Genomic DNA, 23,107 nt, shown 5'->3' with positions numbered 1-23,107 from the left:
TATTTTAAATTACTGTGATGGTAAATCTGAATTCTCAGCATCCATTACTTCAATCTTCAGTGTCACATAATCCTTCATCTATGCTGATTTGAAATATATTGTTTATACTTAGGATAAATAACTAAAAATCGATTATGAATAATAAATCAGTTTTACTATTGTTTTTAATTCAAGTATGTCATTTGCAGTGCTTCATTGGATTGTTGTTCATTGCCTCATAGAAGACATTAGTTTTGAACATTTGTCTTTTTCTGATTTTCATGCATTGTATATGTATATGTTTGGGTTTTTTTTGCTTCAAAACAGTTAATGTTGTGAGTATTCTCAGAGGTGATTGCTTTGGTTCATGGTTCATTTTTTTTTCAATCCTTATGGAGAAAATGAATGGGAAAAATGGGAACCAATGCCACTGAAAAAGTGTCTAGTCACTGCTGTGCTCTATTGACTAGATAGCGTCAACACCTTCATCCCTACTGGTGGATGTCTTACTACACCATTATGTTGTCAAAAAGCATGTTTAATGGCCTTTTAAAGTAACTGCTTTTGTTCAAGCCACACAAATATTTCATTATATTAGATGCTTTATTTGGAGGGCTCTTAAAAGCATCAAATGGACTTTTTTTTGACAAGTGATCAGTCACATGTTTCTGGAAGCGAGTAGCCATGAAACAAAGATGGCATCCTCTAGGCTGCGTACTTCAAGGGGGCCATGCGCCCTCCCTCTGATGACTGCAGCTGAGTTGAATGGGAACCGTATCAGATAACTTTGTGTATTATAGACCTCCTTGGTTTATTCCCCATAATGAGCCAGCCAAGAGCCATCAGCACTGTGCCCTTGAGCAGGGCACTTAACCTCAGGTTTCTCCAAGGGAACTGTCCCAATAATAAAATCATGCCACCATTCTATTGCAACATCTCACAGGCTTGTTCATTTGGTAATAAATAAAGATTATATTCTATTTTAAAACAAAATCTCCTCATCACGAATGCACTTATTTTCTTTGGCAGGCTGTTTAACAGCTATTACAGTGAGACTTATGTGCCAAACTTATCCTTCATTCAGCATGTGCCATGGCAGGGATTCTTCCCTCTTGGATTGAACCACGTTTTCATGAACGTTAGGGCTCAGAAACATGAGACATCATATTTGTTAGGGGTGTAACAGAGTCGTTGCTCAATTAGGAAACGTTTCGATGCCGCCCAAAATAAATGAATAACGTTATAAGCAATTGTGTGTTGAAGGTTTGCTGTTCGTCTTCAGGAGCTCTAAGTAGAAAGCTGTCAGTCACACTCCTGACCTTCACATCCATAACATGACCTCAGAGGCCTGGAATCAGAGACATGATCACCACGTTCTGAACGCAGAGTCGAGAGGTCATTTGAGAACCTGTTATTAGCTCTGAGCTAAGGGTGAAGGAAACATGTAGTGTTCGCAGTCACGCTGTGACTTCAGTCAATGATCAAATTTGCTTTTGATATTTCTTACAATATATGCACTGGGGCTGTTTCTCTCTGCAAGAAAAGTTTCAAGGATTTTACACGATCCCGGCGCAGGTGCTGATAAGCTCTTTGGAATGTGTTGACACTAATCCCATTTCAGTTTAAGGTATTAAACCATCTTATAAGTTTTGATTTATCTGTTCCCCGCTAAGACCTCGTTAACATGTGCGAAGCTACTGCATTTCAGGAAAGGTTAGGGGTTATGTGTTTCTTGGAACTCTAGTTGATTCCTGCTGTTGGAGTCTCTTCATGTTAGTGAAGTACACTAGAGATTAAACATATGTACTTATGGGTTTTACTAAAGGCTTCACTGCCTTGTAATTTTTGTGGAAACCGGCCCTGTTTACTTGTTACTGTGATTTCTTTTGATGTGACAGTTTTATGGGGTATGTTTGAGGTGATTTGCTTGGAGGAAGCAATTAGCCATCTTTTCCTTGTTTAGAAGTGGGAAGACGCCACTTGTCAACATTTGAATTAATGACTTTGATGGGCATTTACGGGTTTTGAAATGCTATAGAATGTACAGTATGCCTGCAATATGTTTCCTTTTGAATTGTCGCTGAGCACAGAGCGTTAGGTTGTCAAACAAACTGATTGATACAGAATCAGTGCGCTTTTCCAGGCATAACATTCCTTCATTTTAGCTCCTTTTCTTTTGCTTTGAAGTTTGAGATGAAGTGGAGAACAGCTGGGACGTCTGAAGCCAAAGGAAGAGTGTGGGAGGTGGTGTAATGTGAAAGTTAAGCATTGTGGGTAAGTGTTTGTGTGCGTGTGTGTGACAGGTGTCCACTGTGTCTCGCTGGAAAGGGACAGTGGCTATATTTAGCACCTCTGACAAGTTTCCACCACTCCTGTCAGGCAACAGCATACCCATAATTACAGCATATCTGTGTGTGTGTGTTTGTTTCTGTTTTACTGCATTTTATTCCGGTATTTAATGTCAGAGGTCCATAAGAGGCATTGTGGGAGTTCTTGTTATGTGTGTAATTCATCCACCGACACATTATTCTGCTCTATTTTTGATCAACATGCAAACCCTGCAATCCAACTGTTCTTTTAATTACTAAAACACAGTTTCTCCTCAATAACCTTTATGTGGCTTATTTCTATTTAGCCACAGAGGCACATGTTCTGCTGTACTTTACTTCCACCTAGTGGACCACTGTAACATCACACAGGAAGCAGAAACATATTTAGGTCATTCTCAGATATTTAGAGAATGTTATGGAATAGCATACTACCATACTAAACCTATCATTCCTGTAGTTAGTATATATTTTAGTATGTATACTTGGCTCAGCATGCACATTTTCTGTATGCATAGAATATATGCACTACTACATAAAGCTATAAAAAATAGTTTTCAATAAATAAAGCTGAAATAAAATAAAATATAAAATATTAGATGAAAAACGTACACTTAGAAAAATGTAAATAAAAACGTGAAATGTTGCATTGGCAACTAACTAAAAATAAGTTAAAGTACACATAACAAAAGTACAAGAACTTAACTAAAAAATAATACATATTTTTGATATATATATATATATATATATATATATATATATATATATATAAGCTAATTAAAAATATTTATATTAATATATAAACATACTAAAATAACACTGGCTCTATACTGTCTTTACTGTACTGTAGTCATTTAATTTCCAATGTGATGAAAGAACCTAAAGTAATTTTAATTTTTTTTTGTCACTCATTATTTGATGTGACAGCCAAAAAAAAGATATTTTTTATAAATATGAACTGGCAAAATACCCATTTCATTTCCTAGAAGTTACTGTCACACACATGGAACATGATGAAGTCATGTGACATAATTTAACGTACTATTCTTTGAAACATTTACTATACTGTACTTACTGTTTTTGAAGCGTATACTGTGCAGTATTCAGTGAGCTAGTATTCCATTCCGAACACATCCTATGATCCTTAATCAATGTCGTATTTGATTCTGGAACCGTCTGGCTTCTTCATCTTGTTCCTGTAACAATAAATAACAACATTAGCTGACAACAATTTAAAAAAGAATGTCATTGCATAATACTGTTATGAAATATATATAAACAAATACTGAAAATATGCTTATGCAACAGATGCGAAACCAACAGAATTACTGCAGGGTAAATTCATTATAAAGTGACCCAGTCAGTCAACATCATATGCTGTGCTCTAACACTATTTGCATAATTACTGCACCAAATTAGGTCTAAAAGCCTTTTTCAAAACCTGTGCCTGCAAGCACTGTCATTTCAAATTTGGTGGCAGTGAAGTGATAGTGATATGTGTATGGAAACCGTTTAACTGGATGTTCTTTGAAGGGAGAGGAGCATGGGTTTCCCTGTCAACACCATCTTCTCAGGGGCAGATTTGGTCAGACAGGAGGGGGGTGTTCTAAACTGCCAGCCGGATGAAATTTAAGACACTCTCCGAGCCACCCCCCATCTGTGACTCCTCCAATCCGACTGCATGTTGTTATCCTCTGTGCCCTTTAAGATTTATGCTGGTCACTTACGACTTTCCTTCGCTTTGCGACATTGTGATAGGTAAGACTATCAGTGTGTTAGATTTGCATGGACAAATCTGTGCTGTATTTACACTGTAGCAGCAGAATTTGGGATTGGTTTGTGTTATCAGCTTCCCATATCATTATATGGAACATTCATACATCCAGTTGTCTGCCTGGTGTGCAACTTTTCATGACCTTTGGAAGTTAGATGCATGCGTGGACACTTGCAATGTGGGCAAATACAAGGTAGAGAAGTCAAATTATTACATACTCAACTCTAGAAGTAGACAGTACTTTTAATCTCTCATCCCTTAAAAATGAAGTTGCAATGCAAATTTAATATAAGAATTATCGATCAAAGTTTACACACTAAATAAAATAATTGTATACATAAAATGTTACATGCGAAATGTAACATTTTATAACTAACAACATCACCTAGTTTCATTCGGGTTTTGGGTTTTGACTAGAGTGTTGACAACTAGTGTACGTTGTTTCGTTTTTGAATGAATCATTTAAGTGAACAAAGCATTCCGGTTCGAACGAATCATTCATGTTTTCCGTTCACTGAAGCAAGTGACCGATTTCCTCCAAGTGAGAACGAAGCTCGTTCGTGAATAACTGATCTATATAAACGTCATTTATATAGATCAGTGTTAATATACCCTAAAATATTTGTAGACTAGTATGTTATAATATTCTATTCAGCGTCGTTCAAAACAAGGAGAGAAATAAGAGTGCGGAAGAATTATGAATGTAAACATGACTATACATAAAAAATAGGTAGAATATATTGAAACAACATTAAACTACTAAATGTATTTATACTGTTAGCTGTAACTTAAATACATTGGGGGAAAGCGTTATGTGTCATTAAGGATTTGAACGACACTGTGTTAAGCGAATCGGTTAAATGAACGATTCGATTCACTCACCCTTTATTTTCGCTTGTCACCACCTACTGGCATAAATTAGCTATGCAATCTACAGAAAATATCACTGAACGAATTAATGAATCTGAATAAATATTTTAGTGAAAGGGGTTAAAAGATTCGAGTCACTTAATAAAAAAATCCAAACCACTAGCTACTGACGACAGAAGCACACATGCGTAGATTAAAAAAACGCCTTAATTAAAATAGTGAAGTAAGTTAAGTTAGAAGTTTCACCGATTTGAAAGATAGCACCTCAGGCTCAAACTAATGTCTGAACATATTAAAACATTAACATTAGTTGATACCTGCCATGGATTGAATACATCCTGGTTCTTTCACTGTCGAATCGCCAGATATTATACATAACGAATTAATATTAATTTCATCATGCAGACGTTGCTTTGAAACCTTCTAGGCGCGTCCCCTCACGTGACTAATAAATATTCATGAGCCAAGCTTTCTCTGTAGTACTATTGGTGAATTCATTTCCTATCGAGGAAGTTATCATTTCGAGTAGTGATTCAACGCGCTTAAGCATTTTCAGTGAATAATATCATTATCGATAGCGAAGCTTCATATAATGTGATGAACATAAACACAAAAGAAGGGCTAATTTGAGACGGTAGGCTGTTCTTTACGTGGCTTTCTATTGCTGATGTGGAGCACAACCTATCAACCGTGTGTAACCTATCATTGTTTTCATCTGTCATTGTCAATATCATGAGTCGATAGCATTTAGCTTCGATCCGTATACGTGTGAGATAGATTTATTTGTTAGAGGAACGGTTGTTGTGAGATTTGAACAATCAGTCAGATTGAGAAGCTTCAGTGATATATCTGTGGGAATGTGCGACTTGATATTGCTATGGCAACGTGTCATCACTGCTTATGGACCAAAACAAGAGCATCTTCATCGGTGTGATTAAAGATCGAAGTGATACAAACCTTTCAGATCATACTGTTGATACATTGATTGTGGATCATTATAGTGGTAACAAGTTCTGTTTAAAAGTAGCCCGAAAAAGCTAACGTTAACTTCCAAAATACTGATTAACATTATTAACGCTAATGCAGTAATATTTATGCAGCTTTACCGTTTATAAATGCCTTATATTCAAACTCACTTACAGATAAATCACTAAAATACACGTTAGGCTACTCAGATTGTACAGTGGGGTACATGAGTATGCAGCTACATTGAAAATCTAAAGCAATGTAAATGAAATATGTAATTAAAGAGAAAATTTTTAACACAAGAAAAAAAATAACAAGATATAAACATGTTTAATATTAATACATATTTATACAATTATATTTTAGCAACATATTTCATGTCACATTCAATTTTATTTAATGTTTTTCTTGACATAAATAATGCTACAAATGTATTATTAGAATGACATTCTAGAATCAGAATTAACAACAACAATGTTCATCACCAAATATTTAAAAGGATAGTTCACCCAAAAATGAAAATGTTGTCATTTACTTACCCTCAAGTTGTTCCAAACCTGTATGAGTTTCTATGTTCTGCTGAACACAAAGGAAGATATTTTGAAGAATGTTGGTAACTAGACAGTTGACGGTAGCCATTGACTTTTATAGTAGTAAAAAAATACTATGGAAGTCAATGAGGCGCTGAAACTGCCCGGTTACCGACATTCTTCAAAATATCTTCCTTTGTGTTCAACAGAACAAAGAAAACTCATACAGGTTTGGAACAACTTGAGGATGAGAAAATGATGACAGATATTTTCATTTTTGGGTGAAATATCCTCTTAAATTTGTTCAGCTTTTCACTCAAAATTATTTTTCTGATTTTATTATCATTTAATGAATATATTTGTGTTAAATTTGGATATTTTGACTTATGAATCCAAACTGTATGTTTTGGCCTTTAAAATGTTTTATTGTATTTGACTTTGACTGTGTGATGGACTTCCTGTTTCTCAGAGGGAGCGGACCAGAGACTCCACCATGCCAGGAGACGAAGTTCGACAGAGGAAAGGAGGTGGCCGCAAGAAGTCCAAAAAGGGGAAAGGGAAGGGGCAGGGTGCTTTGGATCGGGCTGGCAGTCTAGATGAGCAAAATGACCTCCTGTTGCCACCTCCCATCTTACCACCTAAAAAGCCTATGGAGGAGAGGATCAAAACAGCCCAGGCTAAGATAGAGGATGAGTCGGCCATTTCTATCTGCCTGCAGGTGCTGATCCCATACCTGCTGGCTGGGATGGGGATGGTGATGGCAGGTATGGTGCTGGACAGTGTGCAGGTAAGAGACTTTTGAAGAACTTTCTGCCGCTTTACATAACGTTATATCGCCTGACATGTCTTTGCAACAGTTTGAGGTTGATGCTATAGCAATTAATGTGCCCACTTTAATTATCCAGCATGTCAAGTGCTGATATTTATAGTCCTCACTTACAGGAAGCAGAGTGTGAGGCAAATGAATGTGGTCATTAAAATTCATTCGGAAGGAGAGAGACCGGACAAAACACTCCTATCATGAAGCATTAAAGCAATATTTCAACCAAAAATTTGAAGTCACTACAAATCTGTTTGTTTTGTGGAACACAAATTGAGATGTTTAACAAAATGTTAATGCATCTTTTCTTTACATGCAACAAAAGTGAATGGGAAAAGTGTCAAGCTCTAAAAAGAACAAAAAGACGTAATAAAAGTCTCTAAAAAATGGAATGTACCATGACTTTTATTGAACGAAATGTGCATTTCATGATACAGATGAATCCTTTTATTAGGTGTCCCTCAAAATAGAAATAAACTCAGATCTCAGAGGAAAAAAGTCCAAATTGTGAGATGTGAACTCAAACTTCCAAGAAAAAAAGTCAGAATTGCAAGATGCAACCCCAGAGTTCCGAGACAAAAAGACAATTATTGCGAGACGTAATTCAGAATTCAGAGAAAAAATCAGACTTTTGCGAGATATAAACTCGCAATTCTGAAAAAGATAGTCTGAATTAAAGATGAAAAAAGTCAGAATTGTGAGATATGAATTCAGAAACAATCAGATTTGCGATTTATTAATCTTGATTTCTCACAATTTGCACGTCGCGTAGCTTTGCACTGAAGACCAACAGCTAAGGTCAGGATTTTCCTTAAATAAAACACATGGGTTCATTCTGTGATATTTTTTGTCTCTTTTAAAAAGCTTGAAGCTGGTCGCTATTCACTGCTATTACATGGATGAGACATTTTTTTACAAATTCTCCTTTTGTGGTCCATAAAAGAAAGAAGGGCATACGGCATTAGAACAACAACAGGGTGAGTAATTTATGACTTAATTTTCCTTTTAGAGTGAACTATCCCTTTAAATCAAAATTGAGAGATAAACTCAGATTTGTGAAAATAAAGTCAGAATTATTAGATAAAAAGTCCACATGAGAACGAGTAAATATTGACAAAATAGATTATTTTAAAGAACGTTGTCTCAAGAGATGCTGTGTCCTGATGGTGTTTAATGAATGCGTTCAGAGGTGTGTGTTGGTGATGTGGGTCTGGATTTGCTGCGTCACTGTGCCTGCTCACGACCGAGCTGGGGTTGTTTTTAGCTGAATCATGCCCCTCGTCCCAACGTGTCCTCTACGCACTGGCTAGCGGTAGAGTGGTGAGTAATCGAACAACGCTGCTTTTACAACCCCATGGGTTCTCAATCTGTCTCTTTGTCTCTCATACACACACTTGTTCTATCTCGCTCTCCTCCTTCGTCTTTCCCCCCTCTCGTCCGGCTGCCAAGCACTCAGCCCTTTCATAGCTGATAAGACAGGTTCAGTTATACGTCAGAGGAGACATTAGCAAAGAGCAGGACAGGGGGACAGATGCAAGACTGAGCATCTGAGTCAGATGAAATGGTTGATAGTAAGTAATAAGGCTCAGACTAGTGACTGTTAAAAGGCCTTATGCACCGGTGAGGAGGGGGTGAAGAGGAACGAGTGGAAAAAAGCCTCAACATGTGTTTCTGTCACATTCTGGACCTGTTAGACCAGGCCTGGTGACGGAGACGTCGAGCCAGACAGGACTGTGTGTCTTGTGAGTCACGACTCCTGTGGCAGAGAGAAGATGCACTCTGGAGATCGTAGCGCTCGTGTACATGGACGTTCCAGCGACCTGCGAGTGAAAAAAGCGGCGGCTTGGGAATTATCGTAAGAGTCCTCTAGAGACAACTCTCATCAGGCATATGACGAGTCTTGAAGTTTGGATTTTGATGCTCAGAGAACCAACTCAGGAGAAGGAGACTTTTGAATGTGAAGATTCCTGTTGGATTTGTTGGCATTGATAGAACTGAAATATACGTCAGCCAACTTGTCGGGCCTTTGCTATCGTGGGACAATCTGAAGATACTAAATTGCCTCATTGTTTAATCTGTCTGAGTCAGCATATTATTTTTCTTCTTCCTAACCTAGATCATATTCTTGCCTGTTTGTCTTGAGCTTCTTATTTTGGTTTTCGAGACATTGTGAAAGGAACGTTCAGCTATCTAGGAGAGTGTTAAAAGCTTCCAGGAACCCTTCGTTGAATCTTCCGGTTACGTTGGGGAATGGGGTAACAGAGATGGTGGTCACTCAGTTAGAGCTGGAGCTCTGTTATCAGGGGACGAAGCTCAGAGGTTTCACCTGCAAGCTCACCCGTTCGGCTCATGGCTTTCTGCCGGAGAGCTCGTACATCATCGCTGCGCAGGTCTTCCTGCCGTATCTGCTGGGCGGCCTGGGGATGGTGGCGGCCGGTATCGTCATGGACATTATCCAAGTATGAGCAATTTAATCTAGATTTGCCATATTTCTTGGTTGATATGTTATTGAAATTGCATTTTTACAAACTGTAAGTAATTCTGTTTTACAAAAGTATTGATAAATGTTGGCGATACCATGGTTCAGTGGTGGGATTAGATGTAATACCATTATACTTATAAAAAAGTACCTTTTTTTGGACATGTACCATGGTAGTGCTATGACTTTGTGCCTTGGAGTATCATGTAAATACCATGGGAGTCCTAAAGTAGTTTTATAAAGGCATGATACTACCATATTCATATACCATCTTCATGTTACGAATACCATGATATACATGTCTAAAAATCATATTTCCATTGTAGCATGTCCCTAAAATCATAATACCATGGTACTTTTCTACTTTTTTGGTGTTTTCTTATTTAGTGGGTACATGTTGAAGCATATAGATATTGTATAAGCCAGATTAATAAATGTATTAAGAATAATAAGAGAGGTAAAATCACTGATTCATGGCTTTAACTGGTTTTAATGCTTTAATAACATGACAGCATAAATAAAACAAAATTGTATCATACTTTATTAATAACTTATCTCAAATTCATCGATTAATTTATAAATTTATTTAAAAACTGGTTCACTTAATATTTGCTAATTTTCTGCTTAATTCATCGCTAAAACATTATTTCCTTTCTTTCTGAAAGCATTTCAAATACAAATGAGAATTTTTTTTATTGTTAACCAAAAAAAATAAAAAATGTTCCCTAAAAATAATTGAAATAAAATAAAATATAAATATTAGATGAAATATTTAAACCAAAAAAACTTGAATGAAAATAAAATGAATAGTAATAGTAGTAATATTACTACAACTAAAACTGAAATAGATTTAAATTAAAACTGAATAGAAATCAATGAAAAAATGCACATAACAAAATGACTAAAAATGAAAATGAAAGTCTAAAAATAAAAGCTAATTCAAAATGTGAATAAATTCTATAATAGTACATAAATAATACAAAAATAACACTGCTTTTGTATGTTCCATTATTACACCTTTACATTAGATATGTAGAAAAATGTATGTAGATCTAAAGCTACTGCATTCTAACTCAAAATGTCCCCTAGTTAATATACTTAATGTTATATATATATACAGTATGCAGTTATCTCATGGAATATCAGCACACTTCACAAGGCAGCACATGCTAGCTTGCACAGTAACAGCTCCTCTTGTCCCTCATGTCCTCCAGTTGTTGGCATGGACTGTGTTGTGTGTCTATTAATTGAATTCTCATGGGGGCAGGTGAGATAGACAGGGTGAGAGAATGAGAGCTTGTTTGTAGAGGACTGAGAGAGAGAGGAGGAGAAGTGGGCTAGATCCCAAGACGGGCCTGTGACGTGACACCGGTCTCTCGAAACAGCCTGCACTGTGGTAAAAATACCATCCCCTGGCTGACTGGCTGGCTGGCTGGCACCGGTCTCTTATCTGTTCATTTAAACATTACGGCTATTTTTAACTGCATGATGAGTGGGCTTGTGAAGAGAGGAGCGCTCAACTCGTATACTGACACGTACTAAATATAAACGCACAGCACAAGAAGCCATTCATGTTCAATGAGTCACTTCGACTCTTTTGTCAGCATGCCCATTATGAGATGATATTTATGATTTTGCTGATGACTAGTTTGTGTTTTGACTGTAAGAATCAGAATAAAGAGCTGAAACTGACACCTAGTTGGATTAATCTGAAGACGTCACTTAAAAGTATTGACTGATGGTCACATTAGCCGTGATGTGGGAAAGCCAATGCACCATTCTGTGAAAAGTATCTGTTTAGCTTGAAAAGTTCAGTATCTGTGGACCTCAGGGCAGGGCTTCAGTGTGACTTAAATGGATAATGAGAATTATTATTTTACTGTGTACCTTTTTATGTCTGCACCAGTGTTGTTGTGTTTGTTGTCCCTTTGAATTATGTAGCGATAATTGAAAGCGATTTAAATTTTAAATGCAGTTTCAGCAGATTTTATTTATTTATTTTTGCATATTGAAACATATTTTTGCATTGTGGTGTTATTTATTTTATTTTTTATTTTTTGTATTAAGCACATTCAATCCCTCCCCCTAGTCTCTTGTTAATCCTGTCTGGACACAAGTGATTTATTTATTTATTTATTTTTTAATTCATTTTAAAATCTGCATTAACTACATTAATCTTAATAAATACCACCTTGATGTATTTTATAAATATATTTTACAAATAATTTTTTTGAATTCTAAATTATTAGTATTATATAGATATGACGCAGACATTGCTTGACAATTTTAATGAGATTTACACTTTGTTGTTTTTGTTGGTGTTGTAAAACCTGAATGTGTTTGTGCCGAAACTAAAATACCAGGAAAATCGCTCTTTTTTTGGTCTACTTTTTTGCCTGCTTACACATTTCTCTTTTCATTTCATAAATACTGTTTTAATGGTTCCAGGTCAACCTCGATATCATGGAGAACAGTATATTTTCAGTTTCAGACTGTATAAATCTGCTCTGTGTGTGTGTGTGTGTGTGTTTCAGCATTGGGATGTGTTTAAGGTGATCACAGAGGTGTTCATCCTGGTACCTGCTCTGGTCGGGCTCAAGGGAAACCTGGAGATGACTCTAGCATCTCGTCTCTCCACTGCTGTATGTAAAAATATCAATAATCTAATGACCCTGAGTGTGTCTCAATTATTACATCAAAACACTTCAAGCGGTTATTTCCTTCACTGTGGTTTTGTTTCCCATCTTCCTCAGGCTAACACTGGACAGATGGACGACCCCAAACAGCAGTGGCTGATGGTGACCTGTAATCTTGCTCTTATTCAGGTGGGTGAATCAGAATACACTGGAATACACTGGAAACTGGCTTTAGTACCAGTCAGAGACAAATTAGACATTACAAACATGAATTAACAGAGCAAACTTTCATTAAACATTAAATAAATAAGAATATGAACAATCACTCCGAGACTTCATTCTGCAGGAGTCCTCGTTCTTGAATACTAATGAGAACTCGTTCATTATAAAATGAATTTTTAATCTCTGTTTAATTATGAATGAAGGCATATGATCTGTGATTGTGTGGATGTCTTCCTCAGGTTCAGGCCACTGTGGTGGGCTTTCTGGCAGCTCTGGCGGCCATAGGGCTTGGCGCTCTGTCCAGAGGGGGTGTAGAGCTGGACCAGGCGGCTGTCCTGTGTGCCAGCAGTGTTACCACCGCATTCATGGCCGCGCTGTCCTTAGGTACACCACTCTTCATTCCTTCAAGATGACATGAAATCAATTTACATTTCTTTATAAATATCCATGGTCTTATCGTTTATGATGTATATTTTATGAAAAAAACAAACAAACTGATTTTCATAATCTAGAAGTTAAAATGTAAAGAAATTTCTGTGCCTCTAAAACCATTTTAAAATACTGCATAGGTAGGAAAAAACTTGCATATAATAAATAAAATTACTTCACAATCCACAATACAATGGATAAAATAAAATTGCAATATTTCTATAAACCAAAATGTGTTCAGAAGTTTAAAAAAGTACGAATTTAAGTAAATTCATTTTTATTGTTGGAGGACGCATTAAATTGATACAAATTTCAGTAAAGACTCTAACATTGTTACGAAAAATTCGATTTAAAATAAATTCTGTTCTTTTGATCTTTCTATCAATATCGACATTTATCGAAGACAATTTTTTTTTAATCACTATTTCCACAAAAATATGAAGCAGCACCACTGTCTTCAACATTGAGAATAATATGAAATATTTCCTTAGTGGCAAATCAGCATATTCAAATGATTTCTGAAGGATCATGTGACACTAAAGACTGGAGTAATGATGCTGAAAATTCAGCTTTGACAACACAGGAATAAATTATATTTTACAATACATTTAAATAGAAAACGGTTCATTTAAATTGTAATAATATTTCATTATATGACTGTTTTACTGTATTTTTGATCAAATGCAGCCTTGGTGAGCATAAAAGACAAAAACATAAAAACAACTGACCCCAAACTTTAAACGGTAATACTGTGTGTGTGTGTGTGTGTGTGTGCATTTGGTTCTAGTACACCTCACTTTATGGTGACGAAATGTCCCCACAAAAATGGCAATATCTCAAATTCTTGTTATTGTGGTGACATTTTTGGTCCCCATGAGGAAAACAGCTTATAAATCATACCAAGTGATGTTTTTGAACATGTAAAAATGCAGAACGTTTTCTGCGAGGGTTGTGTTCAGGGGTAAGGTTAAAGGAATAGTTCACCCAAAAATGAAAATTCTGTCATCATTTACTCACCCTCAAGTTGTTCCAAACCTGTATGAGTTTCTTTGTTCTGCTGCACACAAAGGAAGATATTTGGAAGAATGTTTGTAACCAAACAGATTTTTTTCCTACTATGGAAGTCAATGGGGACCGAGATCTGTTGATTACAAACATTCTTCCAAATATCTTCCTTTGTGTTCAGCAGAACAAAGAAATTCATACAGGTTTGGAACAACTTGAGGGTGAGTAAACAATGATAGAATTTTCATTTTTGGGTGAACTATCCCTTTAAGGTTAGGGGATAGAATATATGGTAAAACTCTGCAATAAGGTTCATTAACTAACATTAACAAAGATTAATAAATATGGTAACAAATTTTTTGCTTATTGTTAGTTCATTTTAGTTAACTAATATTATCTAATGAACCTTATTGTAAAGTGTTACAGAATATATAATATAAAAATAATTATGTCTCTGCAAAGTCCCCATAAAACATGGAAACCCAACATGTGTGTATACAGTTGGATCATTTTGATGTTTTGAGAATACGGTTTCATGTTGTTTTCACCTTTCTGGATGATGCAACATAATCTTTTTTCTTTTCTTTGAATCTTTCATTGAACATTACCACTGAAATACAGTATTTGACTCAGCTGCTTTCTTCTGTGTCCAGGTCTGGTGATGATTGGTGTGGTCATTGGCTCCAGGAAGGTGGGCATCAACCCTGATAATGTGGCCACCCCGATAGCAGCCAGTCTGGGAGATCTCATCACTCTTTCTCTATTGGCTGGAGTCAGCACCACATTGTTCCAGTACAGAGGTATGGGGCCATCTAATAATTCAGTCATCGATACCGTTACGTAACCTAATAACTGCTAGTTTTAGAGCCTAGAATATTTATTTTATTCATTACAGCACATATTGTTACAAAACTGCCTAATATTTAATTAGACTATTGCTATTGTTAGATAATAGCAGTGTAGAAAACTTTTAGGAATTTAATTTTAAATTACATTTGGTTTTATAAATAAATTAACTAAATGAAACAAAAATAAAATAATTTAAAATATCCACAAACTGATCAATATATATATATATATATATATATCGATTAAATCAATTACAAATATCACATATTTTTATATTTGAGCCTCTAAATACTAAATGAGTGTGAGCTGTTTAAAGTGTACCAGAAGAGGGCAGTAGAAATGCACAAAAAATATTACTTAAACATTTTTCTTTAGCATTGCTAAACCATTTGGTTCCCATGATTAAAGATTAAGAGTGGAAATCTCCTCCCCTTGGGAAAATCATCTCTCTGTTTTGTTAAGAGACATTAGAGAGCTACAGAATGTGGTTCTGATGTCGTTTTATTCTTTAGAGCCCTTCAAATCTGCATTTAGCACATTATCTGAAAATATGCAATTATAAGACTAGCATGTGTAATCAGGGTAATCTAAAAACGTTTGTGTGTGTCCAGATGTGTGGTATTTGTCCCCGTTGGTGTGTGTCTTCTTCCTGCTGCTCATTCCTCTCTGGGTGCTCATCGCTAGACGGAGTCCTCAGATTAAAGAGGTTCTGAAGTCCGGCTGGCAGCCTGTTATAGTAGCCATGTCCATCAGCAGGTACAACTGTGCATGCAGAGACACACTCTTCGATCAATGCGTCAGAATAGAGTGGTGCAGGTATGACATCAGAAGCTGGAATACTAATTCACAACTGGTTCCTTCGAGAGTTTCCTAAGGGGTTTTATGATTTAAGTCAAGTCAAGTCAAGTCAAGTTTATTTATATAGCGCTTTTCACAATACAGATTGTATCAAAGCAGCTTCACAGTATTAAATTAAAATAATACATCAATGCTTGTTTCTAGTGGAAAACGTCCACGTTTGGTAATGCTGATCAATAGTATTGTTGATTGATTAATTAAATTAAATATCCCCAAATATTTACGTGTAAAATAAAGTCTGTGGTAAATATAACTTGACTATCAGAGCCGTCGCATAGACTGTGCGAACTGTGCAACCGCACAGGGCCTCGCGCCACTAGGGGGCCTCGCAATCCTGCTGTTTTTTTTTGTTTTTTTTTGTCCCCACCACTTTTTAAAACATCTCGTGGCACGAATGTAACAATTCTACAAATAAAACATTTCCAGTTAACTGGCAGAGCATTCATTTCGTTCGTTTATTTAAATAAGAGACGATCTAGCGCTGAAATGTGTTTTTTATCAAGTGATCAAAGTGCTCGTTGCAGCTGCGATCAGTGGCGCGGATACAGTGTTTTCTCGTGTGGCTCGCGCACACGCCGCACTGTCTTCACTCGGACGCGCGCTTCAGTCCGTTGCGGATACTCTTAACATAATGCACACAAATGTGTCCCTGCTTGATATACAACCACTGATGAACATGATCGGTTTTGATGAAAAGAAAAAAAAAACCTAACGTTATACGAGAAAAAAAATATGTACGAGTGCGGAAAGTTGTACGAGCTTGGCGAAAGTTTTACCACTGGACCATTAAGATATACGTTGGTTAAGTTGGCGGATGTATGTATGTATTCAGACAAATTCTCAAGCTGACTTTATGTAAAGCCACTCGTTGCACAGTTGATTTTTTTCCCCTCTGAAATAAATAGCAAAAAGTCATAGCTGAAACTATGTGCATGATTATGCTGTATTATTCTACTTGATAAAAACGTATTGCAGCGAGATTATGCGTACAATAGAAGTACAACAGCTACGTCCGTGTGACTGTTATTCATGCCCAATTGAGCATCCACATCAAAGAGCAGGGCCTCGCACCCCACCTGCGACGGCACTGTTGACTATACTGACATTTTGACACCCATAGCGAAAATGTGAATTTTGAAGCAGTTCATTTTTGAAAACGTACTTTTTTAATAAGTAACTAGATACGACAGCTTGGGGTGTGAGTGTTTGCAGTGTACATTGTAGAACAAAACATCAAAGTATCATCAAGTTATGTTTACCACAGGCTTTATTTTACTCATATAATGAAAACCCCCATAGGAAAATCTCGAAGGAACAAGAGCGAATTAGGCTTCCGGGTTCTGATGTCATCCCTGCACCACTCTATAGAGATAACAAATTAAATGTAGGCCTATTCTTATATATTTAATAAAAAAATATATTTAGCAAAAAAATTGTGCCTGTAATATAAAATGATGCACTATACACTATGCACTTGTACACTTTGCCTATACACTATGCACTATGCACTCATCTGTGTAGTGAATGAATTTTATACGGTTATTTTGTCATTCAACATCGGAGTCTGATGCCCCTCCCCCTCTGCTACGTAATTAAAGCTTCGACAGTTGAGTGCATGAATTGTCTTAACATTCCACACTTCGTTTTTTCCATTAATTTAGTGCATCATTTAAAGTGCATCTTTTCTTTTTGGAACTATTCTATTTCACACTATTTATACTTAAAAACATCATAGAATAAGTACTCAAATTGGGACACACCTATGGTTCACCCAGTCATGGAAAAATCTATAAATATCAGGGATTTTTTTAGCTGAAACAGTAATGCAAATAAAAAAACATCAATGTACATTTTTCTTATTATGCTCTGCTCTAGACGGGTTTTATTAGTTAGAAATTGCTCTTTATAGAGAGCAAAATTAATCATAAATGACAGGTAAACTAATTAGTTTGCGAGAACGTATGGGAACTCTGTTGATTAGATCTGACATAATTTTGACTTAATTTTTTTTGTATTTCTTAGAATTCACTGAAAAAACAGATTTGTCTGATTCCCTCAATCATTTTATTTGACAATAAAATTGTGTTTCTCTTCTAAAATATTGATTAATGTAATTCTCTAAAATGTGTAATCTACTAGAATACATTGTATAGAACTAACTCAATATGTTCACTTGATTATGATTAAAATGATAATTTTTGACATTACTGAAACTAGCATATTAGTAAGCTAATATGTTCTATTCTTAGCTAATAGATTGTTAGCTTGGAAGCTATCTAGTATAATATTATTCAGTAATATGACACAGTAATATTATATCAGGTTGAATACATTTGAAATTAATCAAATAACTTTAAGGCTATTTAATTGGGCCACTTTAGAATAACTTAATTCCATAAAGTTATGTGAGCAAATGTTTCTTGACCAAAAATGATATACAGTATATAAAAATAAAAGAAGAAGTTGAAATGATTCTTGTTTTTTTCTATGATTAAACCATTCAACATACTTTTCTTAGGATGTGTAACTAATGAAGTAATTATTATTTGTGGGTCAACTAATACATTTAAAATTTATGAAACTCTTCCCAACTTAAGTTTCGGAGGCCTTATTCTTGATAAGACTGTGAGCGATCCCAACTTTGAGGGCATGGCGGTCTTTACACCAGTCATAAACGGTGAGTAAATATCAAACACAAACCACACTTTGAGCAAAGACGCCTTTCACATACTCAGATCCATTGTCAATGTACAGCAGTAGTAGTAGTAGTACAAAGTAACAATAAACCTGAAAAACAAGTTTAGAAACTTAATTTAAGGCCCATTTCCCTCCTCTACTCCTCATTACAGTAAAATTGATCACATCTCTCTCAGTGTTTGGAACTCAACTCGTGGATTCAGGGAGGCGATCGGCCTCTGCTGCCAAAATAAAACCTTCTCATTCCAAATCGTCGCAATAAATCAGAGCACTGGCTCTTCGCTTGCGACGTTTTATTGTACATGAAAGAAATCAAGCATTTTGACGGGAGTGTAACTAATAGACTTAAAAACCCCATCCGAGGCAGAGTTTGTTTGGTTTTACGTAAAATATCACTTGTGGTGATTTGTCAACTTCAGCAATCTGGTTTAGATTTTCCCTAGCTGGTTCTGTTCCCACTCAGCTGCACATGTGCTCTACCAATGTCCCGTCCCTCTCGAACCATGACTTAATACTATGTTGGCGGAAACTACACGCATCCCAATGGGAATAGAGCATGTTATGGTTGTAAAAGCAGTCTAATCCAGTAGAAGCTGTGATTCTAAAGCTGAAAACTTCTCTGACGTCTTCCATAGTTGTTTATCTGGATCTGGCACCCTATTTTTCCAGCTCAGTCCTGAGACAATCTACTCTTAATGAGGAACACAAGGTGGCTGGGATTCAGGAAGACTAATTTGATACCTCATTACCTAGTTTGATATTGACGTCAAGGAATGCCCTTGAGCTAAAATGTGGAAAAGCTGTTAATTGTGCACACAATACTCTGAAGTATGCTGAAAATGTATCATTTGACAGATATCATTGTGCATACTTCCATAGACGCATGCTGCGTTTTAACATTTGCATCTGAAATGAGGGGAATATGAGAATTGTAATGGTGTAATGGTTGGAAAGCTCTCACATTCTTTCCGTTTTGAACTTTTCAGGGGTAGGGGGGAATCTGGTGGCCATCCAGGCCAGTCGCATCTCCACCTACCTTCATTTCTTGAGCATACCTGGAGTCCTGCCCTATAAGATGAGACAGCACTGGCCCAACCCCTGTGTCACATTCTTCTCCTCAGGTGAGATCACTTTGAAACTATTTGTGCTCCTGGGATGAATACACTCCTTTAGATCTTTGAGATAAAGTTGGTAATTAGTAGAGTTTGCTAAGTCAAGCTTCGTACTTCAGGTTCGGCATTTGAACAAACTTGAACCCTGATATTTACACTTTACACGCATAAATCATCTGCAGCATTTGTGTTACAGTTATGAATGATATCTCAAACCCTGCTGTTTGTTGAGGAGGGGTGTTCTATCATTTTCTTAAGTGGTTGGTTACACTGTGATTTTACAACAAAAATCCCAAAGACTTACATTGAGGGAAAGGCCTGAGCCATATTTAGAGACCAGACCAGGGGCCGGATTCACAAAAAGTTTCTTAAAGCTGGGTGCACACTGTATGATTTATATTAGTCCTTTATGACTGTTGCTTGTCAGACTGTATGAACATGATTCCAGCTGTAAGCCATGTCACACTGTAGGATCTCAGTTGTCATTAATGTCAGACTGTACGACAGTACGCGTGTTAGAAGACATCATCAATCTGTGACACGTTCAGGGACCGTGAGCAGCATTTAGATGCGGGATTAAAATGACGACAAATTTTGGCCTAGGATCAGAGGAATCTTTTAGAATTCACAAAATTTGTCATAGACGGCCAAATTGTGGCCACAATCGTACAGTGTGCACATGGCTTAAGAAAGTTTTAAGACATTTCTTCAAATAAATTTTAAGCAGTGATAACTGTGACTGGTGAAAACTATCCCTTTGGGAATGCAAAAAATTCTTAACTTTATCCTTAAAGGTGCAGTAAGTGATTTCTAAAAATGCTATTGTTATCTGAATTCACCAAAACAAACACGCCCCTACCCAATAGGACCCAATCCACTTTCAACAGTATTTCTCAGAAATCGCTTACTGCACCTTTAAGTTAGAAATAAAGAAGAAAATAGCAGTTACAAAGAGTTTTACTCTGAAGAATGTTTCGTAAATCAGTCCCCAGAATATCACTTGGAGATGAGCTTTTGAGTTGGGACCACCCATAACCCCTTTGAAAAATGTAAAAGTCTAGTTTTGATTAATGTCGATCTCAGTCATTTTGAAATAATTGAAATCGCTCATGCCATTTCTCCTCAGGAGTGAACTCAAAGTCAGCGCGGGTGCTGTTCCTCCTGGTGGTTCCAGGTCATCTCTTGTTTCTTTTTGCCATCAATATGCTTCAAGGAGGTCACACTGCCATCACACCAGCATTCACATGCTGCTACCTGAGTGCTGCTCTGCTTCAGGTGAGCCGTAGTGCTACATACTTATACATACTGTACATACATACAAACCTAGCTGAAGTGTTTCATTTCTGCTCTGCCAGTGCTGGCAAAAATAATTACAATATAAATGGCACAAAAAAGTTTAGATAAACATTGACTCTAATTGCCATTAGTTTTTTTTTTACATAAATATGAAACAAGCACTGAAAATACACCATTCTCACTGATGGGATCACTTTATTTTTTATTTATATATATATATATAAAACTAAAACTTTCGTAGTTTCAGGTAAAATGTGGAAATTGCCGTGACTGTATTCATCCTCCTCTTAATCTCCTCCTTAATTATATGGATACAAATGCAATCTATTGGCATTATCAAATGGGGTCTGTTTATGAACAGACTGATTCTGGGTTTTACTTAAAAATTTAACAAATTTCAATTTTGTCTCCAATTATTAATTTCAGATTTCTTTTTAAGGTATTATTAAAGGTGCTCTAAGCGATGTTGGGTGACGTCACTTCTTGTTGACGCTCGAAGAATTGTCAAACAAAACGGAGGCTAGCTCGATATTAAAACAGTAATATTGTAAAATATTATTCAATTTAAGTAAACTGCTTGATATTTTAATATATTTTAAAATGAATTTATTCCTGTGAATTTTCAGCATCGTTAGCATTAAAATAAATTCAGTCTGTAATCAGTCTCCAGAGTCACGTGATCCTTCAGAAATCAAGAAACGATAACATGCTATAAAGTCAGAATTGTGAGATATAGCAATTCTGAGAAAAAGTCATATTTTTCCCCCGCATAATTGGACTTTATAACTCGTAATTGCAAGTTTATATCTCACAATTTTGAGAAAAGAAGTCAGAATTGCGAGTTTACATCTCAGAATTCTGATTTAAAAAAAAGTCTCTTTCAATTCTCTTTAAAAAAAATATTTTGTGGCGGAAACAAGCGTCCATAGAAAACAGTTGTGCTGCTTAATATTTTGGTGGAACCGTGGTAAATAATTTCAGGATTCTTTGATGGATAGAAAGTTTAAAAGAACAATATTTATTTGAAAACGAAATCGATTTGTATATGTTGCTGAACAAAAGTATTAATTATTAATAAAAGATTAAAATGGATGTTTGTTAAAAAAATCTGTCTGTAATAAGTTAATAACTGAACGTTTAATCATGTTTTTCCTCACAGGTCGGGATCCTCATTTATACGGCGGACTTGATTGTGCGTTTTATGTGGAGGAAAGGTCTGGACCCTGATAACTTCTCCATCCCATACCTGACTGCACTGGGAGACCTGTTGGGCACGGGTTTCCTGGCCCTGTGTTTCCGTCTGGTCATGTTAGTGGAGGGGCACGGCTTATAAAATGTTAGACCCCCTCCCTCTCCAGTTACAGCTCTCTGTTCACGGGACCTTTGCCACCCAGGCTGGCTGCAGTGGCTTTGGAGATTCAAACTTTTCTGTGCGAAGCTAAAGACAGAATTTGAGCCACGTTGTTTCTGTGCTTACAGGATAGGTTGACTGGAAATATGAAGTACACTTTTGATCATTGGCAGGTATGGACTACTACCTAATGGTCTGTAACATGATTATATTCTAGGTGTGTTGTCCTGTTGCTTCAATGATGCTACTCTCATACACACTAGTCACCTGATTACTGTATATTAAGGTCTAACTTTAGGTGCGTGTCACAAACCTTCATGTGCCACGTATACATTGAATTTGAAGTTTACAAAATATCAGACCCTGGATGACTCTAGGAGGTTTCTTTTGTCTGACGAATATTGTTTCAGGATTGATTTTAAAGAAAATAGTAAAGTATCAAAACTTTTGAAAGTCATTCCTTTGCTGTTTTAGTAACTATATACAAGATCATAATTGCTGCTAGATATTTATACTGGATACAACAACTCATATAGCCTACAGAGGGCCCAATGTACCTCTCAGTTTGTAATTTTTTTGCAACTAAAATATTTTTTCTCTCAAAATACCACACTTTGGGAAAAAGGCAAAATAACTATCTTATTTAATGAATGTAATTGGTTGTTCACTTGAATAAATTGATGACAATGAAGACAACAATGATATTGTTGATGTGGCAGTTTTATTCAGTACATGTTTGTAAAATCGTTACTCTGAATTATAATAACCTTAATCACATGATTCTTCCACAGTTTGAGTGTTGTGGGGCCTCATTTATAAAATGTTGCATAGAAACAGTCCTACATTTGATCTTACGATCATTTCTCAAATGTGCCTACATGTGATTCAGAGAATGAGCAAACACACA

At 36.2% G+C, this 23,107-nt stretch overlaps 1 protein-coding gene across 6 annotated transcripts; it reads left to right on the top strand.

Annotated features, from left to right (window-relative positions):
- Positions 1-2,065: 2,065 nt before the first annotated feature.
- Positions 2,066-22,899, top strand: LOC311073212 (solute carrier family 41 member 1). Of its 6 annotated transcripts, none has more exons than XM_084098724.1 (11): positions 2,066-2,253; positions 6,916-7,233; positions 12,280-12,387; positions 12,499-12,570; positions 12,843-12,987; positions 14,691-14,837; positions 15,498-15,642; positions 18,342-18,421; positions 19,428-19,562; positions 20,680-20,828; positions 22,009-22,899. In XM_084098724.1, the coding sequence occupies exons 2-11, from the start codon at positions 6,940-6,942 to the stop codon at positions 22,180-22,182; spliced, it is 1,449 nt and encodes a 482-aa protein (XP_083954850.1). In that variant the 5' UTR covers positions 2,066-2,253; positions 6,916-6,939; the 3' UTR covers positions 22,183-22,899. The 6 variants fall into 6 exon arrangements, with proteins under 6 accessions (XP_083954850.1, XP_083954847.1, XP_083954846.1 ...); XM_084098721.1 differs by lacking the exon at positions 2,066-2,253 and adding an exon at positions 3,899-4,064; XM_084098720.1 differs by lacking the exon at positions 2,066-2,253 and adding an exon at positions 4,040-4,273.
- The last annotated feature ends 208 nt before the right edge of the window (positions 22,900-23,107 follow it).

Source organism: Abramis brama, assembly GCF_963993115.1.
Source record: "Abramis brama genome assembly, chromosome: 22".
NCBI classification, from domain to species: Eukaryota; Metazoa; Chordata; class Actinopteri; order Cypriniformes; family Leuciscidae; genus Abramis; species Abramis brama.
Note: the sequence above shows the minus strand (reverse complement) of the source record. Positions and strands in the feature narration are given on the sequence as shown.